Source organism: Antedon mediterranea, chromosome 1 (genome assembly GCF_964355755.1).
Source record: "Antedon mediterranea chromosome 1, ecAntMedi1.1, whole genome shotgun sequence".
Classification (NCBI taxonomy): domain Eukaryota; kingdom Metazoa; phylum Echinodermata; class Crinoidea; order Comatulida; family Antedonidae; genus Antedon; species Antedon mediterranea.
The window spans coordinates 16301215-16325813 of record NC_092670.1 but is presented as its reverse complement, the minus strand read 5'-3'; the positions used below and the strand labels follow the sequence as shown (position 1 = coordinate 16325813).

Sequence of the window (24599 nt, the reverse complement as noted above, 5' to 3'; positions counted from 1 at the left end):
TTACGACTTTTTGATATAGGACGCTTCATTTGTGCAATAAATTGAGGACTCTAAGCTTAACAACCTGCTTCAACAGCTTATGCAGAAAGATTTGTTCTTTACAACAATTTATAGGTAATAAAATTATTATGTTTATTTGATGAAATGTCATTATATATTATTCATAAAATGTAAATGCAATCAATAAATGATAAAAATGGGAGTTTTGTAATTTATATTTGAAATTCACAAGAGAGTAGAAATTTACTTCTACTTTAAATTATTAATTGTTTGGTAATAAAAGTATTTTGAATAGTTCTATTAATTCAATAAATAAATTATGAAAGAAATTCTTTTAGGAGATGTTTTTTTTGTGACCAACTGGATAAAACAATCAATAAAGTGTTTACGACAAAGTCAGGTATTAAATTCTCGCTAAAGAAATTTGTCATGAACTGTGTTGCTAGTTATTTTTTGCTTAAGTCAAGATAGGTATGCAGAGCTTAAGTGAAAAACTGAACCTTAAAGATGTATTGTCCCCCAAAACATGAAAAATGAAGATTAATAAAATCAGACTTCAAATAGGCCATTGTACAGTTTTAATCAAGTGAGTCACTTCTGTAAAAAAAACTAAAAAATTAAATAAAAATAATTATTTCACTATAAAAAGACAAAAGAAACGTTCAATGTAATTATTTTTTGCTTTAAATCAAATTTTTTACAGGAAAATAATTTTTTTTTAGATCCAGTTTCTGTGTGAGTGAATAACTATTATGTGACATTAAAATGGCATGTATTCAATAAAAAATATATCTTTAAAGAATAAATTTAAAATGCAAATATGTAAACATATTTTGCTTAGATTATTGTGAAAACTTTTTTTCTAAGCATGTTAAATCCAACCTGTTTATTTTTCCAGCGCACTTTTTTTAATTTCAAGATTTATTTTGAATTAAATTCAGAGTGTGAATCAAACTACCTTCTTATTATCTTTGTCATACGCCAACATAAATTCATCAATCTCCTTCTGCAAAAGGTCAACATCAGGTCGTTCATTTCTGTATTCATTGCACCATTCTACAACAAATTAAAATAAATGTATCAATATTTACACATTTAATACATTATATAAAACATTTTTATTGATTGAAATTATGAGTGGAATAATGAATGAGAAAGTTTTTGGTTTGTTTTTGAATCTCAACGGACTGGTTCAAATCTTGCAGAGAGTCTTGAAGTTACAAAAAAGGATTTACTTTACGCTGAGACCATGTCAAAATTATGCTACTGCACTTATTACTGCAGTAAATACATTTTATTTACTCTTTAAACCTGTTTTTATTTTTTTGGGATTTATTATAATAATACACAATGTATATTGCAGTGACTGACTCCTGTATATAAACAAGTTAAGTTAATAAATTGCAGCAAATAGGTATAGTAACTGCAGTGCAATAATTTGACATAATCCCTTACAAATGAGTACCAAGATATAGGTTGATGTTAATCATCCTAATATTAGTTGATAAATTCCAATAGACAGTGCACATACAAGTTTTGCAAATTATTTACTTTTAGAGTCAATCATTTTCAATTTAATATTAAGATACGTTGTCGGTGTAGAATAGCAATTACCAGAAAAGATACATCTTCATCAACAAGAGAACGCCATCTGAATTTATTTAACAATTTATACAGGATCTTTTAAATCGTCACTCGTCACACGAACCGGCGAATCGTCATTTTGGCGCGAAATTTTTTTTTGTATATTTCGAAAGTATTTATTCTAAAGAACAACTGATGCAAATATCAACTGCGTATCTTATTTCAATAATTAATTATTTAAATTATAATTTGGCGAATATATTGTGATATTATAATCATTCGTCACACGAAGCGTCGAATATCGATTCGTCACTTCGTGTGAGTAAAACGCGCATCACGCACACTGTTTACGCGCCTGAATAAACGGCGAATATGCAATTCGTCACTAATTGCATGTGATCTGATTGGTTTATTGCATATCTGGAACATTCCATTATTTGATGGCCAATTTTCAGTCCCGCGAAGTTAGATTGAGCATAGATTAAAGAATATTGAACAGTATTTTACCCAGTAAAAACTGATTTTTGTGGTTATTGATAAATCATTTATTTCAGGAAATGTAATGCAACGTTTCGATGTTTGATCTTTCGTATGTTCACTCGAGCACTAGCAAAACATTACATTAAAATTATGGCACTGACAACACATACCCGAAACGGTACGGTAACGATTAGGCCTACATCAATGTTATAGTCTTAAGTATTTTGAAATATTTAATTTTTTAGAGAATAAATAACCTGATTATTAAAAAGAAACATCAAATTTCACCTCTATTGTTAATTGGTAATGCTACTAAGGATAATAACTTTCATTTCTGTATACACATTTTTATTAAACAATTCATACATTTTGATGTTAGAGTATTTATATTTTTTGTTTTTGCTTTTTAAATTAGATAGGCCTAGTTACAGTATAATTATTATAATCAGTGAGTCACCAAATATCTTTGGGGGCATGGCTATACTAAATACTATCGTATACTATATAGGGTAGTCTGCACATTATCCTGTGATATGCCTACAATAAGACCACATTGCTACGGTATCACATTAAATTAGTAAATAATTTAAATTAGCCTTTTAATACGGATATTAGAAAAGGCAAATAACACATTTAATGTTATTTAATAAATACTATATTGGCCATAAATGGCTAAATGATTGTAGGCCTAATATGCTGAAAAAGTCATATTGTACAATGGACTGTCTAAATAATTTTTTAACTGTTCCCGTTGGGCCTACTAAGGGAATATTGAATTAAAAACGTTTATTCTAACTATCTAACATTGCCTTGCCTTATGTAGAGATCAAATAATGTATAAATTAATAATTAAATTTAATTAAATGAACCATGTTTCCGTTTTTCCATTATTTACAATAGCTAAAATGATGTTTGTGGCTACTATAAATTATATTTTGCAACTGATTTGTGATTGTTCTTTTGCAATTTTAACAGAATAATTTGTTTACTTTATATTATTATCATTAGGGCCCTATCTAAGATGTTTACGTGGGACCAGGGAAGAGTTAACTCTTCCCTGGTGGGACTGCCTATTCATTACCACGCAATCACGGCGAATACCGCATATTTCATAGTCATTGCGTAAGATTCTTGTTCACACGAAGTGACGAATATGCGTCGAATATCGCTTAGTTACGCGATACGCGGTAAATAATCTTCACACGAAGTGACGAATGTATTAATTAAGTGATTACTCTTTAATTAATGAGTATATTTTTTTAGGGACACTTTAAAAATATTCATTTGATATATTTTTACATAATTACCACAAAAATAATGGACATTCGCTTTTTTTCTTGCGAGAAATGACCGTGCAAAAAGTGCCTTTTTTACAATCGCGATTTTCTCGAAATGGACATTTTGCGGATTCGCCGGTTCGTGTGACGAGTGACGAAATGTACAAATACCTACTAGACTGTACATTAACACTAATATTTTTTTTTAAATCAGCTAAAAAAACAACCTTTTCCCTACCTCTTGTAAAAATCGTGACTTAAATTCCAATTATTACTACACTAGATTATCTAAATTTAATTGAATATCTTATTACTAAACGTTCTTATAACTTATTCATTTTTTAAACAATTCTATCGGCAATCCATCGAATAAGGTGACGATATGACCTATATGCAGAAAAGAAAGGTTATTATGTCTGAGTATACAGAAAATAATTCAGCAATTGACACTTGACACTGTATGCTTCAATACAAACATGTTTTGCTGTTAATGTAACCAATACAAGTTAATGAGGTTAGAAAATGACCTAAATAAACTCATGAAATTAAACTAGCAATTTAGCAAGAAAGTTTCCAGCAGATGTCATCACTAAGACACTAGTTGTTCTATTGGGATAATTTTTGCAAATAAACCAAACACAATGTGCATGTTGTGGGACATAATGTGGACAGAGCGCAGGAGAAAGTAGAAGCAACTGTTGTCTTCTTTTTCATTTTACCAACTTTTCCAGGATTCCCTTTAAAAAAATACTGTTGATCAATGCTGAGATTGTTTCCAGGTTCAGTGGCTGATAGTTCTTATCCAGGGGCTGATATAACCTTATCCAGGGGCTGATATAACCTTATCCAGGGGCTGATATAATCTTATCCAGGGGCTGATAAAACCTTATCCAGGGGCTAATATAATCTTATCTAGTGGCTGATAAAACCTTTTCCAGGGGCTAAGTAATCTTATCCAGGGGCTGAGTAATCTTATCCAGGGGCTCATTAATTTTATCCAGGGGCTGAATGATACTATCTAGGGGCTGATTGATACTATCTAGGGACTGAGTGATACTATCTAGGGGCTGATTGATGCTATCTAGGGGCTGATTGATGCTATCTAGTGATTGCTGTTTTATTCAAATGTGAATAAAGCATTTCGCATTGCAATATGTAGTTTGCTTCCAGATAGAAAGCGGGATACAAATTTCTGGATACTCGGAGTTTATAAGTGAAATTGGCAGGAGAAATCAAACACGAAAAATACGATCTGAAATATTATCAAGAAAAATATTGTAAAAGATATTCAAGATAGCGAACAAATTTAATCTGAAATATCGTTGATAAAATTTTAATTTGTAATATATATTCTGGTAAAAAGTAAAGAGTTTATGCAAGGCATTTCAAATTTTGGGTGTTATTTTCCTGTTAAGTTCTAAGTCTGTAACAAAATTAAAAATTTCTACTACCCATAAAACTGTACAATTTTTGTCAACAATAAATTTAATAGAAATTTGCATTTTTTATATTTCATACTTTGGTTCACATAAAATCTACATGTGACGTGACGTACTGTAAGTACTATAATTTTCCTGCAGATAAGCATCTACAATTAAACAATTTTAGAAAACAGGTGTTTTGTATTAACTATTTACTATTATTCATTAGACATTCTTGCTCACACATGTATTTAACCAGACAAACTACTTATTTCAGTTCTGGAGTGAATTGAATCGTAAATAATAAATAGAAATACTATTCAATATTTAAGGAAGTTATTACAAATAAATTTATACTATTTAATGTAGACTGAAATTAATTTAGTAAAGTTAGGTTTGATGTACATCATGTGTTTCCAAAAGAAGTAAAGTAAAGTTGAGAATGTCTCAATTTATTTCCTTTTGGAAAGACATGGTGTATCGCAAACCTAACTTTATTAGTGTCATGCAAATCATCTTCAAACAATATATAATAAACATGTCATGAAAGCACAGTTTAAATATATTTCACTAAGACGTTTTGAATGTGCATTTGCATTTAGCAATTTCTTATTCCTCATATCTGGTTTATATACCATTCAGAATATAATATCACTTATTCCGGCAACATTTTTGGAATTTTAACAGAAAACGAATATTTACCATTTGCACTTTCTTGCTTGTTTGGTTTCAACTTGTGCAACAAACTCAACCTGAATGATTTATTATGCAGACATTTTCTCTAAGAATTAATTACCTCGTTTAATTCCTCCAGATTCCATTAAACCTTTCTAGTTTTTACAGATGAACACGCCAGCAACAGTTATTTGTTTACACAACTAATATCGGACAAGATTGTATCACTCTGTTAAATCCTACTTAATTGCATAATCTTAATGAGTGTAGTATGTTTGTGTAGTCTGTAGACTTATTGCACACATTTTAGAAAGGATACTGGATAATTTGCTAACAACAGTAGGTTGTAAATTTGAAAGACGTGAAAATCTGGGACAATAAAAAAACATAGTAGCCATAAACAAAGGAGTATATAATTAAGTACCTTTATTCCATTCATGGGGTCTGAATGAGGACACATGTCTGTTTTATGGCATGGGTCCGAATAGTGATTCTCAGTGCTGTGCTGTAAAAATTCTGTAATACATGTGACACCTGTATCATAGGCCATAAACATAATACAGGCACTGTATTACAGAATTATATATTGCCATATATGGAGAGTACTTGTCCGGTGGTTCAAATCCATATTCAAAGTGACTTCCTGAAATAAACATCATACCGACAAACAACACCTAAAAATCACAGAGGTTTGAGGATTGCAATGACCCTTCTTCATGCATCATTAGACATCTAGGTCAACGATCTTGGATTTGCTCCATCCCCTGTTAAATTCACAAGATCGCCACTGCAACCAAATGCTCAAGCAAACAAACAGTACTAATGGGATTATAGCTTAGATATCTACACCACAATTATGAGTTGTTTTTCAAGCAGTTAAAAAGGTTTTTACTCTGTATGATGTAGAAATAGGGAGAGCTGACAGCTGCCGGTGTTCGACGTTAAAAGCTTTTTACAAATCAACCATTCTGTTTTATCTCAATTACCAAAGAGAAAAACACAGTCATTGCGAATGTATCATTATCAATTACAAGAAATTGCCTCACTGTAGGTAATATTTTCATCGACTTTTAAGAAGAAAAAAAAACAAGATTTCAGAATGTAAAATGTATTTAGTAAAGAATATAAATGAAAAAAAGTACTTTGAAGTACAAGTAAACAGATTAAAAGGCTCTTCAGCAAATAAAACCATGTTAAAGGGATACCTACGTAATCCAACACAAATGCTGCCAGAATAGGAAATGGCTGGTAATGTTTCCCATCATTCGGTTTCACAGGACAATGTCCCTTTACTGTTCCATGAAAGGGGAGGGGGGGGGGGAATGTCTCAAAAGAGATCTACTCTGTAATATGGCAAGTTGTTTAATTTAACAAATATGTAAATGGTATTATATGTATTACACAAATAATTAAATATATTCATGTCCCTCCTCCATAAACAAATCTTTATAAAAAAAAGGATTAAAATTATTCAAACTTTCTTGTGTATTGTCCAATAGTTGTAGGTGGCAGAACATAAGAATTATTTCTCTTTATTGAGTTCTGTCTGACTGAAGTGAAGCGCCATAAATCAAAATGTACGGAAATCTAAATGTTGGCATTTGAACCTTTTATCGTCTAATGAGGCAAAAAGTAAAACTTTATTGTCCACTGTAATTTGCTACTCTAATTTTACCTTGTTAACAGGAGGAAAATATGCAAGGGCCAACAATCAACAGAATTAAGTGCGTCTAACGTCACTTTCTATCCGTCTGATTGTATTATAACGGAAAATCCCATTAGAACAAACATATGTATTTGTATATACGCAAGCAAAAAAACTAGTAGTGTACAGATAATAAGCCTGTTAATGATTGCACACATTTTGGTCTGCCAATGCTCCACAGACAATGGAGCATGCTTGGCAACTTATGGTCGGTGGGGGACAATGTTGGAACTTTTTTGCACATGGCCAGAAATGTCTCCATGATCTTTCTCATTGTTGATACTTTTATAAAAGCATGGTTTCTCAACGATATATGCATACCACGATTTGCCCCATAGTGTTCACGCATGGCGTAAACTGTTTTTAACGTGGTAATGCGTGGAATACCAGTGCACTGCACTGAATGCGGAATATTGTTCTGTTATTACACAATCTATTAAAACAAACTTTTCACCAATTTTTATCATACTTATCATGGGTGAAGATGTTAGTTAAGTACGATACCAATGATAACAAATTTATTATCACTCATATCTCTGGACATCATTCTCGTTAAACATTGCAAATGGTACAGAACATGCTGTTTCATGATGTAATATATGGTCCACATTTCTGCGAATTTACAATGTTGTTTTTATTGAGCAATAAAAACAAATTATGATATCGAAGATAATCATTTTTATATTATTTAAATTGTTTCCACTTTCTATGAATCTATATAACTTTAATACTAAAGTTGATTTCTAAGAAACCAACCGGTCATGCTGAGATTTCAACATATTCCAACATTTTTGTACTAAAGATTGAGTTAAACATTTTTTTTTTTCCCATGAGGATATAAATAGGGTCAAATGGGAATGCGATCACAAACATGTGGTCTTCAAATACTGACCGCTCATTGAACCAAAAATTAAATTCACAAACAGTTGCCTGTAGCTATTCTCTATTATACATGAGCTCTGTCTACTAGTGTGATGTGCCCAAATATGGTAGTGGTATAACATCATCGTGTCCATATATGGGCACATCACATTTTTAGTCACATAAAGTTTGATAGTGTAGACAGAGCCACTCGGCTACCACAAGTTTATTCATTTAATACACCAACAGTTTTTTTTTATGCTTCACTACATCAGTATAAACACTTCGCAATGAAAATGGTTATTCTGTTAAAAAAAAAAATTATCAATGGTTTTCAGTCACATATATAATATGTAAAAAGAGATTGCATGACAAAACCTAGTTGATTCCCGTCTATTTTCCCATGAGCTATTGTTCATTACCTAACAGCTAATCAGTGTCTTTAGCAAAGCGTCGACAGAATCCAATTAATTGAGCAATAATTGCATTCGCGAAGACTTTTGATCCAATATACATGGAAAAGCAACGCTTCTGAGGTTGTTAAAAAGCCAGAGGCGAGGATGGTAATTAGTTAAGTATATGATATAATGATCTTGAATGTCTAGAGATTTGTTAATGATGTCTAGCTATTATAACATTAATAATCGGCTTTAATGTGGAACACATTCATATATGACTTGAAAATAAAATTATTTGAACCTTGAAATGCTAAACATGAATTAATATAATTTAATTTCACATCAATTATTTATATAAATTAATTATCTGAACCTTGCGATGATGCGTATTTATTAATAAATGTAAATTAATAAAATATAAAGTAATGATTCGAACTTTGTAAAGTTGTAGACAGAGGCCATAGAACAACCTAAGGGTGATCAATGAAGCACACATAAGACAACCGGTACTTAGCAATGAGGGTTGTTTTAAACACTAATGATTTAGCATTTGTTGTTGTTGCAAATTTCAAATTACGTAGCCATAACATCGGCAAGGGTTCGAGGCTCACTTCCTCCATGATTCTGGTGGTAGAACGAGTCTTCTCAGATAGGACTATAAACCATAGGTCCAGTGTACACAACGCTCATGTGAACCTAGTACATCATTCAAAATGAGTAGAGGGTTACCCTGGTGAACTAGTTAACACACAGCCACTGTCACACACCGGCAACCAAACCGGTACCCACATCCTTTAGGAGCATGGTGTAGAGGGTGGTTGAAGACCCACAAGGGCCCCTAGGTCATATGATAAAAAAAAAAAACGACCTAAGCCTTCATGCTGTCTAATTTACTTTTACTTGTTCCTTTAAACGTTCCATCTAGTTGCCTAAAACTCCTCTGATAAACCAAGACTTACGGTGGACTCTCTTTTTCTTTTTGTTGTATCCTCCTTTGTAAAACTTTCACCTACTCACTTTTGACTCATTTAAGATAAATTTAAAAAACATTTATTGAGCAAATTTCAGGATACAATGGGCCTTTGATCATCTTTTTGTAATTGGCCAGCGCTATATACAATGTTTAATTATTATTATTATAAATTTTTAACTACTTACTTTCTAGACCTGTTGCTATGTGTGATTTTGAGGTCGACAAAACTTTAGGATCTTTTATTTTCTTCTTTTTTAATCTTTCTATAGAATCTGCATCTTCATAAGTAACATAGGCTACATGAAAACCCTGAAAAAATAAATAATAATAATTAGAATATGAGAGAATGTTTCGGTGACGGGACTGAATATCACTACGTATGCATCACAGCCTCTTCACTGTTAATTTAAAGACATTTTAAGATTTTCGTTATCTTTCAAATAAAATGTTAAAAACTTAAATAATGGTTTTGCATGCCTTTAATAAATCGTCACAGGCATATCCAGGGGCTTGGGGGAGGAACAAAAGAGACTTACTACATTTACAGCAGCTACTATCAAATATTATAAGCAGAAATAAACTTCAGAATTTGAATGTAACTTGATTTTTATGAAGCACCAGGGATGCATTTAAAAAAAATTGTTATACATATGATAAAAATAAATTGCTAGAAATTGAGCAAAAAAACAGCAAACAACACGCTTTTATTGCCACATTTTTAGAGTCTCTAAAAAATAAGATCATTCAATCATAGATATTAGTAAGCCACTGCTCTTTAAATAGTACGTTCTTTAAAAGAAAACATTCAAAACGCTGTCTGTTAAATAATTATCACAAATTACTATAATTACAGTAATTTATAGTCTTATTAAAATTAACAGCCAAAGAGGCATTGCCTTTTATTTAATTTTTGTATGACTTCAGATAGTAATAGCGAGTTTCATCAGGATACCATCGAGAGGGCCCCATGACTTGTTAACGTAGTGATAGCCTTTTAACTATTTGTGTCTTTTTCTGTAAATTTGAATATATCATACTTAATATTTGCAACACGCCCTTTGGCTACAACATTTGTAATTTGAATCAATATGAAACATAAATTTGATTCCTCTCAAAAGAACTAGTATCTGGTAGACACTAGGTTGACAAAATAGTGTGATGTGCTCAAATATGGTAGTGATATGCCTAAATATGGTAGTGATATGACATCATCATGTTCATATATGGACATGACGTTTGATAGTGTAGACAGAGCTTTAGAAAGAAATCTAGCTACGTCTTCATTGAGCACAAATTCGCTCCATTGGCAGCAGAAAATGAGTTTGATCATATACATTGTTTTGCGCAGAATCAAAAATGTGTTTGTCTTAATAACAGTTACATTCCTACCCATTTTAATCATTTTTATTCGGCCAAAAGCCTGGAATCAGGTCAATTTGAACATAGTTTCAATGTTTATTATTTACTTAGGAATAGGTCATATGGTGTGGACATTATTGAAAGATAAGAATAACTGAATGCACTTAAGTATTACAAGGGTTACTGAATAAATCGCTGTGTTACATATAGGTGCCATTTGCAATAATAAGAAAGTGTTATATCACAGAAAAGCTGAACACAATGCTATAAATTAACTACTGCATTTGTATCGTATTACAAAGATGATAAATCCTGACTTTTATATTGCAACTGATACAGTCCACAAAGTGATAACAATCTGTGCAAGACTGCTTCTTAAAAATGATCCAGCTTCCAACATATATATTTTACAGTATCATCTTTATGTAGAAGACTGTAGTTCTGAATAATAGAGAAAGTTTATTCTGGAATGGTTACAGTAATCATTTGTGCCCTTTCATTATTAAGAAGTACAATAAAGTTTCCGAAAACCAATTTGATTTACAAAATGCATTTTATACGCATTTTTATATATATTTAGTATACAGTATTGCAGCGTAGAATTACAGTATCGTTATATTTAAGTTCCTTGAGATATAAAGACAATTTTGATTTTGGTTATACTTAAGCATGTAACTCAAACATGAGGTTATACTTATATTACACTCAAGATTATACTTAAGTACGAAATTTAACTCAAGCATGCTCAAAGATAAGATTGGGCATGTAATTATACTTGAGAATGGGATAATACTCGAGCATGAGATTAAACTTAAGCATGAGATTATACATATAGGGTACTTAACAGTGCTGCAATTAAGTGTAGCTCTGTGGAAAGTAATGAGTCCAATTACTGTGCTTAGTCATTAAACTAATAGTAATGTTAAGGCCTTGGTGAACTGTACAGACTCTCTGTCTTATATTACTCGCAACCGAAATCAAAAGAAAATTAAGAAAAAGTTAATCAAGCTATATATACAAAAAAAATATAATCAATCAATCCTTTCTTAATTTGTCAAGAGTCAATATCTATTTTATTTCAAGATGCAATGGCAAAAATGAAAAAGTATATTTGACAGAGAAGCATAATTTTTGGAAGATCATATCTCTTGAGTAAGAGCGACAGAATGCATTACCTTTAAAATGCGGACACCTCAAGGTTGTTTTGTTATAAACCATGTATAATAATATTAGTTCTATAATAAATTTTAAAAAAAAAGAAAAAATTATTTCCATTTTAGAGACATAAATTCCCATTTATCATTTAAATGTGATTGCGTTTGGATAAAATAATAGCTTTTAGGGTGAAAGAAAGGTGAAGAATAATACTCTGAATGGGAACAATAAGTGTGCTTGAACAATTGGTGCAGACACGTATTAATACGAAGTTACTGCTTGCAGTAGGAACAGAAGGCGTCAAAAAAGACGAACAGACGTATACAATTGTATTGGGTAAAAAATCATAATTAACCATTGGGGGGACTAATTTTGTTATGTTTATACAGTACATGGGATGTTCTCAATGTTTGTGTTATAACATAATAGTTCTTTGCATATTATAGTTACATTTTCAAAGGTTGTTAAACATTTCAAAATTTGACTTTACTATGGTAAATTAGATTTAGAGAGTGGTAAAGAAAACAGAAATCGGTGTAGGGTCTAGGCCCAGTGACTGTGTGCAACATATTGGATGGCCTTGTGCCAAATTCTGATGCATTTATTCTACTTTAAATAGATTTAGCAGTAATTACACTAAATTTATGTATAATAAATTTCCCACATCTTGAAAGACATCCAGATGCTTGATGATGGTATTGATAATGTATAACAACGCGAACATACTATAAAACCATTTTGTATTGATTTAATTGGTTCATTTGATGAGTTAGAGAAAGTGAAGCTAGCAAAATGATATTTTATATCGTATGTTATACAAGCTTCAAAAGAGACCATTTGTAGCTACTTAAACTCAAAGCACCGCTGGCTTTTAAGATCTTGAGTGTAAGCTTGAGAAAAAGTATAAAATCATTGTCTTTTACAAAGACCAATTTTGTTATTGACTTAGTACTAAATGAATTTAGCTGACGTCAATGGTGTGCTTAGACTTGAGTTTCTTTAAGGTGTCTTTACATGTGTTGGAATTTCAATCATAATCATAGCGGTAATTAATAGTTTACGCTTTTAAACCAACATGAAATAATTTTGTTTTACATTATTGAAGAGGATATACAATAGAGCCCTCCTTTGGGACAATACTATTCAGGGGACAACGCTAATGGCGACACCTTTTTGGGAAACGAACAAACACTATAAAAGCAAACACTTTGTTGGGTCCAAAAGACGTCCTCCCTATTCTGTATTCCATCATAAATCAACAAATCCAAATCTTTAATTTAATCTATATATAAAAGTTACTGGTATCAAGGCAATCTAACGACAGGAAACCGAGCTCGCCTTGATCTTAGGTCTGGCTGCGACAGATACCGGCAATACTGTACCATGTACATATTCTCCGCAGTGTGTGGTGCCTATTAACTGATAGTGTCGCAGCCACAGATAAACCCTTTGATCTCCGGAACTCAGCATCCTGTTGTTAGATTTTCTAGCTGGTATATCGATTTATGCTTACTAATTCTGTCTAAAACATGGATAATGTATATTACTTTAGAGAATTGAGCAAAATGAAATCGGCAGCCTGTACATTTAGTTTTTAACCATTAAATAAATTTATTTATCACATGAAAAGGAAATGCCATAAATCTTGGTTTGTAAAACATTGCCCAATTACATCTTATAAAATATACAGTACAGTATGTAAGAATACTGCTACAGTTTAATCAAATTAAAGATGAAATTGATTGATGTTTACTATACAACCCTCTTTTATCATACTGACTTAAAGTAGGTTGAATAATATTATTCAGCTCTCTATGTTTCGCCAAGCCTTTCAAACCAAGGATGCAGTGTGCTTTATAATACTGTATTACATCAAAGAATCCATGTTTTGTTGCAACATAGTGCCTTATACAGTATTTATGTTTTGCTAATTATTACTTGGTAAAATAGAATTTTGCTCAAAATATAGTACTTGCTTGTTTGTTAGGGCCTACAATTCTAAATTTTAAAGTGTAAATAGATATATACTTAAAGAACATGCCTATTGAAATTGAAAAAAGAAAATCGGTTAATTAATAACCTCACAAATGAAAAAAAGAACAATTTATATTCTTTTAACATGGGCCAAAATATCAACATGCGCCCTCTGTGGAAATATTTTGCCAAGTACTTCACTCAGTTACTAAGTGCATTCATTTTGATATTTTTCTTGGGAAAATATATACCTGTATAGAGATAGAGAGACACAGAGTGGACAAAACCCAGTGTACTAGGTCAGAATATTTAAACACAATACAGTTCCAGTACTAATTTTAGTTTTTATGTCTAGATTGTTGAAAATCCAACAACTTATATTAGACTAGTGCAATTCCATCTGCCTCATATTTACAGTATTTTTAAGCAAAATTATAGTTTAAGAAATGTATCAAATTTAGTATAAATTTTAAGTGGCCCATAATCCACATAATACATACAATCAAAGATATCCGCAATCCAATACACGAACTGAGCATGTACAATTAAATAATACTTTCACTGCAGTAACTGATAAACTATACCATTTATCGTAATAAGATAGTTTAACAGCAAAAGAGGTATTGTTCGCAATATCTATTGATTGATAAAATTAATAGACGTACGAAACATAAGAGATTGAAATCACAGAAATGTATTGTAAGAAAGCTACGGTATACCATTATTCATAACTTCTTAATTTCACTGACCTATTTATTTCTTTAAATCACAAATCCTGTATTTTAGCTAGCTAATTGTGTTGTTTTGGCAATAAGAAAAATGATGGTACTAACTCAGGATTTGGACCAAGAACCCTGAAATTGGTAAGGAACCATGTCAACACCCAACCTATTGTGTCATCACAAAAAGTGTAGATCTTAAACAACAATAGATTCAACTGTAAACAAATGATAAAATCATTTACAACGAAATGGAGTCGTCCATGCCCTTGTATCTAATGAAGAAACAACAGATGTTTTCACATATAAATAATATTTTATGTAATACTGGTAAACAAGGAAATTAAAGGCTAATTATGGTCAATATTGGTCAACAGCTGACGAAGATAGTTCATCAAGTTTAAGAAAATTATATTGCAAATGTGTGAAAATTTCAAATATAACTGATTGAGGTCGCAAATATAATTTTTTTTTTTTAGCCGTCATCGAGTAAAAGTTCAAGCTGTCAATTATGGAACACATGCATCAACAAAAAAGTGACATGATCATTAAAATGACGGGTAAAGGTCGAGAACAAGCCATAAAGGCTCAGTCTCCACATTAGCAAAGAAGAAATCAAATTGGTCAGGTCTTGAAAGTATGCATTGATTGGAAGTTTACAGCGAGTAAACCACATTCGTAATGGAAACAAAATCTTGTTTTGTTAGAATTGGTCACATCAACAACTTCCAACGACCATCTATGTTATTGCTTTTTTTTTAAACATAAAGTGCATAAGATTTTTAATGTGTCCTTTCTTAGATTATGACATTATGCCTTGACAGAACAGAGAATAGAGGGCAAGTATTTTTAATATCAAGAAAGTATATAATTGATCAAGAAAGTATATTTGATATCAAGTATATAATTTATATCAAGAAAGTATATAATTGATATATCAAGTATATAATTGATATATCAAGTATAATTGATAAAAGTATATAATTGATATCAAGAAAGTACAATTGATATCAAGAAAGTACAATTGATATCAAGAAAGTACAATTGATAAGAATATACCATTGATATCAAGAAATGTTATGGTTATAAAATTGATATGGCATGAGGATAACGTCATGATAAAACATTGTTTACAATAAAGTTGAAAAAATGACATGAATAAAAACAATAACCTTTTACCCCTTGATGTTGTAAACATTATATAATGATGAAACATTGTTACTACTGTAACAAACGATGTTAAATGTCAGCCGCATTGAAAAACATAGATATTAAACAATCCTTCTACTCATTAAATATTGAATCAACTTCAGTACATATAGTAAAACATCTTTTTAATTCATAATCAAAATATTTCAGTCATTATACTGTATACGTTTAAATCGATAAATACATTTAGACGGCCAGTCTGATGAAACAAAAGGTTAAATGATACTAAAGGCAACATTTGTAATTACTGTGAAAACATCATAAAGAAAGTATCATATATTTTTACGATTTCTACGTTGTAAGCATGTCTCTACTTTCTCACCCCTGAAATCAAACCAAAACAATTTTTGATGTCAATTATTAGAAACGCAAAAGAAAATAACTGAAAGACACTAGTAAATGTCCAAAGGCTGCACATGACTTTTGTGAACATGTGTCCAAATATGGTAGTGACATGCTTAAATATGGTAGTGATATGACATCATCATGTCCATATATGGGCAAAGAACATTTTTTTGTGACATAAAGCTTTAGACCTAGCTCGCCCACATTAAATTTAATTATATTTATAATTTATATGCTGTAAATAATATCTAAAAATTGTATTTGTATTTTTGTATGTGAATGGTCCTCAGGGAAGAACAACCAGTTGATCTGGGCCTCTGTGGTAAAAAAAAAGTTGAATTGAATTGAACCCCGTTACAGATTCAGAGTACGCCATTATTTCCAATTCTATTACATCAAATAAACCAATGACATGTGCAAGAATGGAGACAGAACCATTATATTGAAAGTAAAACTACACAGCCATGCCTCAACATGCTTTCCTTTAAAAGGATCAGTTTTTCATAGATTACTTTCACTATTAAATTTAAATAAAAGCATCAGCGACAGTGTGTGATTTTTTTTTCAACTTGACAACACACTACAAACTAAACCTTGTTGGCTACCTATCACGATATGTACAATACGACTAATGCCACATAATTCCATACAACATCCTTCGTTAGGCCTGGGATTTGTAAAGTACATTAAGTAAAATGTAAATGTCATCACCATAGAATATATATGCTTTTCTAACCAAACACGGTGATGTCTGATTGAACAGTCAATGACAGTTTACTGCAGTAAATGTATACATTACTGCATCACACAGTTCATTTTAAGTTCATTTGTAAAACTAGAGTGTGCGTTCGCTTCGCACGGTCACCCTCTAGTGAGTGTATATGAATGGTTTTTGGAAACCATCACCATTTATATAGAACTATACAGTGACATTATGTATGTGTACTGTATCAAATTAATATACTTATAGTGTACTGTAGTATTATTACTGCAGTAACTGCAGTACACATATTACCTTTGACCTACTTTTTGTCCAAAAAAAAATGGAAAAAAGTAAACAATTTATAGCCATTTGACCTACTTTTTGTTAAAAAAATTGAAGAAAGTGGAAATTGGTTTTGATATCGCAATACAATACAAGCAAAGGCCATTAAATATATTTCACATCTGATAATAAATTGCTTCGTAGTAGATGTCAAAGTTTGTAATTAAGTTCTTTTGTTTTTAATCCTTTTGAATTTTAATGGCCTTGTTAAACTAGTTACATTTATCTTTTACATTTAAATGGTGCCAAGTACAAACACAATTCCTCAATAAATTAATTTATTAAAGTTTGTAATATATACAAGTGTTACTGACCTTGTTGAAATAAGATTTTAAAAATGTATTTATTTAAAAAAATTTGAATTATATTATTTATATATGTCAATTGCATGTACAATTTTATGTGACACAAGAAATTAAATTGTTACGTGTCAAAACAGATTTGATTATTCTTATCATGTCCATGGAAGCAATTGAGCCGTGATAAGATGGGCCGAGGACGCACAGCCTATTCCAAACCGCCTAAAGGCTTATAAAAGCACTTAAATTAGAAAAAGTGACAGAATTTGCCTAATATTTGATGATTTATTTTACACTTATTTTTTTTGTCAGCGTCAACTTCAAAATCTGTTAGTACTGTAATGTCAAATCTAAAAGAATTATTTAAACAGAACATCTTGGAAGAACAGTTAAATGCAATTCAACTTTTAAGAGTACATATAGAAAATTTAAGATGTATTGTCCCCATGAAAAAATAATTTTACAATTTTTTTGTTGTTGAATATGCCATTTTAATGTCACATAAATCCCAAAATTTGATCTAAAAAATTTTTATTTAACATGAACAAACTGTAATTTAAAGCCAAAAGTGGTCAAATTGGCTGCCAGCCAATGGATTTTTTTTAAGGAAGTGATTAACTTTATTAAAACTACAAAGTAACCTATTCAAAGTCTGATTTAATTAATCTTCATTTTTCATGTTTTTGGGGGACAATACATCTTTAAAGACTTTTCATAATCAGTAATAGTAATAATGTACAGTAATATTAAAGAAGGAATTACTACAGAAAGAAAATAATGTTGGATTATTTTTTCTAACCGTTATCTTTTCAATTGGAGGAAAATACTGTGATGTTTTCAAATTTGATGATGTCACTGATGGACCTGGAGTTTGCTGAACAACAATATCTTCAATTTCGCCATAGCAACCAAATAGCCTCTCAAGACATTCCTAAAAAAAAGAAATTATTTTATACAATAATCAGTATTAATTACAATAACTCCAAAAAATATTTGAATATAAAAACTTATTTCTTATATATGCATTCTGTATATGATTGTAAATAAAATAAGATTTTATAATAAATTACAGTACTAATCAATTGTACTTGAATGTTAATAATTTAACCATAATTATTAATTCATCATCAATGGTATACGTATAATTTTGTTTGAACTTCATGAATAGTAAATTAAATTACGATGGAGACTTGAATTGTGCATATTTATTAGAAATTTAACCATAATTATTAATTTATCCTCATATAGTATACCGTATCATTTTGTTTGAACTTCATGAATAGTAAAATTAAAAATCTTTTTATAGTCTTTGATGGAGACCTGAATTGTGCATATTTCTTACTAATTTAACAATAATTATTAATTCATCCTCAATAGTATACCGTATCATTTTGTTTAAACTTCATGAATAGTAAAATTAAAAATCATTTTACAGCGTACGATGGCCTGAATTGTGCATATTTCTTACTAATTTAACCATAATTATTAATTCATCCTCAATAGTATACCGTATCATTTTGTTTGGATAGTAAATTAAAAATCATTTTACAGCGTACGATGGCCTGAATTGTGCATATTTCTTTTTAAAATTCTATTATTTAAAATGGTGTGATTTCCAATTGTTATTATGTTGTTAATATTGATCACTTATAGCAATGCATACATGTTTAAAGAAAGCTACAGTAGCATTGGATTATATTCATTTCTTTTAAAATCAAACACTACCATTAATAACTTTCTTCATAAATTATAAAATCACACAAAATATCGTTTTTATGAAATATTATATTTTGTCAAATATAGATAAAAAAATATTTCAATCATGAGAGAATCAAGTTTCATCTTGCGATAGCTATAAATATTATTCGATGCCATTTAGAACGTTAAAGCAAATATGCGCGGTGAGGCATGGATATCGGAAGCAAAGTGTCTACTTGGACATATCTATGCGTTTGTTGCAATGCACGCATATTGACACGAAGGACTAATCAATCAGAGTTTGAACATTATGGACGTATCGCAAAGTGGTAAAATGCTAACGTCTTGCATTATCACTATAATTGGCCAAGTTATAATACATCTTAGGACCAATTTAGTTGACAATGGGGAAGGGTAAAAGAAAACGTTCAAATAAAAAAAAAACCATGTTGAAGATAATTAGATTCACTGTCAATAGACAATAATGGGTTTTTCTTTTTTTTTGTAAAGAGATTTTGTTACGAATAAAAAATAAATACTAAATACAAAATTCAAATCAATACAAGTAAAACCTGATTTTAAACAACATGCCTCATTCATATTGTAACCTACTATGATTATCAAATTGAAGTTAAACAGTGATTCATATAGAAATTTAAAAAAACAAACAAAAACATAAATTTATATACAATATATATATAAAAATATTCAATCTAGGTAAAATCACGTATCAAATGGAAAACATAAAATTATAACAAATTATTTTCAACGAGACTACATGCATCACTGAATTTTTCTTATCATTTAATAAAGATTTAAATGATGTATTCCAATTATAGATGAAAGGTAAAATTTAGTAATTTCACTTCCAAGTATTGAAGTACTTCTTTTGCTATGCTACGATTGATTTTTGTTCATATATTTTATTATTTTTTAAAAGCAAGAATTTTGCACACAGTTCTACTGTACATATCATTTAAAAATATTATCTCTTTTATTTTTATTTTTGATACTGTACATCATTTTTTAATCAATAGAATTACAGGGATTGCATGCAATAATGGAATAGACATTTCTTAATTGGTACAATCCATTCAAAAAAAGTAAAAAATAATTACCTGAGTACAATATGGTGGAACATTGATGACAAAGACTGTTCTGTTGGACACCTCCAACTGGGATGGCTCCTTTGTGACATGCTCCTTAAAGTACATCACATGACCTGCATCACTTTCATGGCTGAACTTGACTGGAAAAGCTTTTAATAAAATTATATAGTTTTAAGGTGGAGTGCAGGAGGAGAAGCAGAGTAAGAGAAGGAGAAGAGTAGGAGGAGGAAGAGTAGAAGGAGGAGAAGGAGAAGAGTAGGAGTAAGAAGGAGAGGAGGAAGAGGAGAAGAGTAGGAGTAGGAAGGGGAGGAAAAGAGTAGGATGAGGAAGAGGAGAAGGAGAAGAGTAGGAACAGGAGGAGAAGGAGAAGAGTAGGAGTAGGAAGGGGAGGAAAAGGAGGAGAAGAGTAGGAGTAGGAAGGGGAGCAAAAGAGTGGGATGAGGAAAAGGAGAAAGAGAAGAGTAGGAACAGGAGGAGAAGGAGAAGAGTAGGAGTAGGAAGGGGAGGAAAAGAGTAGGATGAGGAAGAGGAGGAGAAGGAGAAGAGTAGGAGTAGGAAGGGGAGGAAAAGGAGAAGAAGAGTAGGAGTAGGAAGGGGAGCAAAAGAGTGGGATGAGGAAAAGGAGAAGGAGAAGAGTAGGAGTAGGAAGGGAGGAAAAGAGTAGGATGAGGAAGAGGAGGAGAAGGAGAAGAGTAGGAACAGGAGGAGAAGGAGAAGAGTAGGAGGGGGAGGAAAAGAGTGAGATGAGGAAAAGAGGAGAAGAGTAGGAGGAAGGGGAGGAGGAGAAGAGTAGGAACAGGAGGAGGAGGAGAAGAGTAGGAGTAGGAAGGGGAGGAAAAGAGTAGGATGAGGAAGAGGAGGAGAAGGAGAAGAGTAGGAACAGGAGGAGGAGAAGAGTAGGAGTAGGAAGGGGAGGAAAAGAGTGAGATGAGGAAAAGAGGAGAAGAGTAGGAGGAGGAAGGGGAGGAGGAGAAGAGTAGGATGAGGAGGAGAAGGAGGAGAAGAGTAGGAGGAGGAAGAGGAGGAGAAGAACGAGGACATCTCCCTGGTCAACCCAGCATACAAATTTCAACAAAGAACCCAGAAACGAAATTCTGGCTATAATTTAAAATGTTAATAATTGGTTTTATTTCTTCCATAACCTTTCACCCATGAATGGCAAATATAATTTGAAGTTAAATAACAAATTTAATTTTAAGCTTGAATGCATTAAATCAAAATCAAATAATTATATTAAAATTAAGTATAAAATTATACACTTCAGTGCCCCCTTAATAGAGGTGTATTTTGAATAGGGGTTGGCTGCTCCTTGTAATAGTTTGATGGGAAAGTGTCCCTTAAAAGGGATGTTCCCTGAATAGTGGTCTCTTAAAAAAGGGAAGCGGTTCTACTGTATATAGTTTGTATCACAAGAATTTGATAGATAAGTTTTGATAAATTTATTCATAAACCTTTCCAAATGTGTTATGTTTACACACATTTATTTTAGATACATAGAGAGTACACAATGCCAATTACGATTATCACAAACTATTTGATATAATAATGTGAATGCTTCTAATGTTAAAGTATTATGTGTAATTATGTTCTTAATACTTTGTATTCTTTATACTGTCAGGGGACTTAACATTAGCATGAGGGCCATTTAAAATTGAACTTTTATTAAAAGTAATGTACAAGTGATATGACTTGATTCACAGACCAAGGTTATCAATAATGCTAGGATAGGTTCATAATTTCTTGCTAAAAGCATTGCATTAAAGTATATTATACAGTTAAGTGTGATACTACATTTATTTTACTCACTGGTATAATAAACAAAAAAATAATTTAACCAAACAGTAAAAATGAAGAGTTCACAAGTTGAACTCTACAATCAAAATATTTTAATGTAAAAGTAATATAGAAATATATGACAATGAAAAATATAAAGCAGAACCCCTCCTCTGGGACATCAACTTTTGCTTTTAAAACCAACATATAATTACATTTATTGATCAAAAGCAAATATAATTAACATTATAAAAGCAAAAGAGTAAAATCCCTCCTTTGGGACAAGCCTATTCAGTGCACACCACTAGGGACACTTAACCATCAAACAAACAAGAAATATGTGTTACACTTCCAACACCTTTAATAATAAAAAGTCTCCATTTAATAGGGTTCTATTGTATCAGTTGTATTTTGTAGGCTTAGAATAACATTTTTATGAGGCTTAATATTAAAAAAAAGCATTACAAATTTATCTGTAAAATAAAAGAACTAAATATATACTAGTACAATAGGCTTAACTAGCAGTAGGCTAGGCCTAGCTAGGTCCTAGGTAGGTAACTAATAGTATACTAGTATTTAAGCCTAGTCTAGTAGTAGTAAGTTACATACAAGAGTACTACTACTAGGAGGCTAGAGCAGTAATATACTATAGGTATGCCTCCGTGTCCTAGGCTAGACTAAGATTAAGAAGATAAGAATTAATTTAACGCCGTGGTTAGGATTCCGGCACCGGAACTCAACTGCCCACCGTTAGGGAATCCGACACGCTATTGCGCATGCCCAGAGCTCTGGGAAGTGAATTATAGCTTATATTATAGTGAATTATAGTGCCACACACCACAGCACCGAGAGTCGGATTGTTATCGAGATTTACTGTAGCCTAGTTAGTCGTTGCGCGAGCGATGGATGAAACTTGGCCTAGGCCATACATGAATTAATAATTAAAATACGACTACGCCACGCGTTAAAATAATTATTATGATATTAATAAGAATCAGTATCTATCTAAGAATCGTAATGCTGTAATTAGCGTTGCGACCCCGACTTCCCGAACAGTTTTTTCACATCCACGCGGTGGCTGCCGTCGACAAATCAACTTGTGATTGCTTGTTATGTACTGTACAGTATAATGCGTTATATGAAATCTTTTATTTTGTACTTGAAAAATCATAAAACTAGTCATGTAATTATATAATTCATAATTATATGAAGTTTATAAATATGAATGAAGCGACCCCTTTTTAATTACAAAATAAATAGGCCCACTGGTCACGTCTAACTGGTAGGCCTAACCTAGTATTTACTATTAGTGGATCCCGTATTAGTAGGCATCTAGGCTAGGCTATAGTTCTTCGCTGTGGCGCAGCTAGCTATGAAATGACCCATCGCTGTTGATAAGTATAGAGTCGCCAATTACCTCGCTCTGGGCATGCGCAATAGCGTGTCGGATTCCCTAACGCTGGGCAGTTGAGTTCCGGTGCCGGAATCCTAACCACGGCGTTAATTTAATTATTATATACTACTACTGCTAGGCCTAGGCCTATATAGGCTAAAAAAGCGTCTAGGCCTAGGCGGAAAATAGAAATAAATATTAATAATTCTTATATCAATTCTGAACGTATGGATTTCCATTTGATTGTTTTCGCACATCGAACCATAGCTAGGCATATGTAACCATATACATGGTGCGCCTGCATATATCAGCAACGCCGTTAAAATTGGGCCGCGACCCACGACGTTCATGTTTGCAAACAAAACACACACATGTGGTACGGCCTGGGACGGAACGAACGAAAATTATGGGTTTTATTATACAAATATGTATAATTGTAACCTATGAATGTTTTTAATATCTACTATATAACATTTTAAGCACCATAAATATTAAAAAAAAAAAACAATACCACTAAAACCAATGTTTAATTCTTTTTGCAATTTTGTTGACGCTTCCGCCATGATGAATTCTCTGGTAGATAGTTGCCAGGATATTGCTAAAATCTGCACACTTAATTTTAATGGTTAATCACAGGTACGATAACATAGGCCCATTGGAAACAAAGCCAGAAAAGATTGAAATTACTTTCGCTTTAATTTCACTCTTCTCTGAAAAACACACATAAACAACCGTTGATTGAACACTTAAACTCCCCGGTGATTTGGTCAAGTAGACTATAATGTGACGAAATAAAAAATGGCGTATACAACTTACTTTTAAAGTAGTAGTAGGCCTAAGATGTCACATTATGGTGAAAGGTAAAAAGGAGGAAAGGGTGTGTAACAGTTAATACGTTGAGGGGTGATTAGAGTACCGCGTTTTTACTGATGACGTCAATCACAAAGCTGTTTAGAGATAAAACAATTATATGCTTTAAACCTTTCAAGCTCTGAAAATGGCAGTAAAAAAATTATTTCTACTGTTAATCACAATGCATTGATATCCTTTAATAATGTCCTTATCATGGAGGTATACAATGTATACCTCCATGGGTCTTATACAAACATTAACAAACAAGATAACTCACGGTGTTCAAAGAAACAAT

General features: G+C 31.6%; 1 protein-coding gene across 2 annotated transcripts in view; it reads right to left on the bottom strand.

Annotated features, from left to right (window-relative positions):
* LOC140047082 (ribosomal RNA-processing protein 7 homolog A-like) overlaps nt 1–24327 on the bottom strand; it is a 28559-nt gene extending 4232 nt beyond the window's left edge. The window contains exons 1-5 of one of the 2 annotated variants that reach the window (XM_072091904.1): nt 24269–24327; nt 20296–20435; nt 18279–18410; nt 9560–9683; nt 959–1056 (exon numbers count right to left, since the gene is read on the bottom strand). In XM_072091904.1, coding sequence (XP_071948005.1) covers nt 959–1056; nt 9560–9683; nt 18279–18410; nt 20296–20391 — 450 coding nt within the window. In that variant the 5' untranslated portion in view covers nt 20392–20435; nt 24269–24327. Of the gene's footprint in view, nt 1–958; nt 1057–9559; nt 9684–18278; nt 18411–20295; nt 20436–23963; nt 24055–24268 lie in introns of those variants that run through there. The other variant, XM_072091897.1, reaches the window with a different exon arrangement.
* Between the last annotated feature and the right edge of the window lie 272 nt (nt 24328–24599).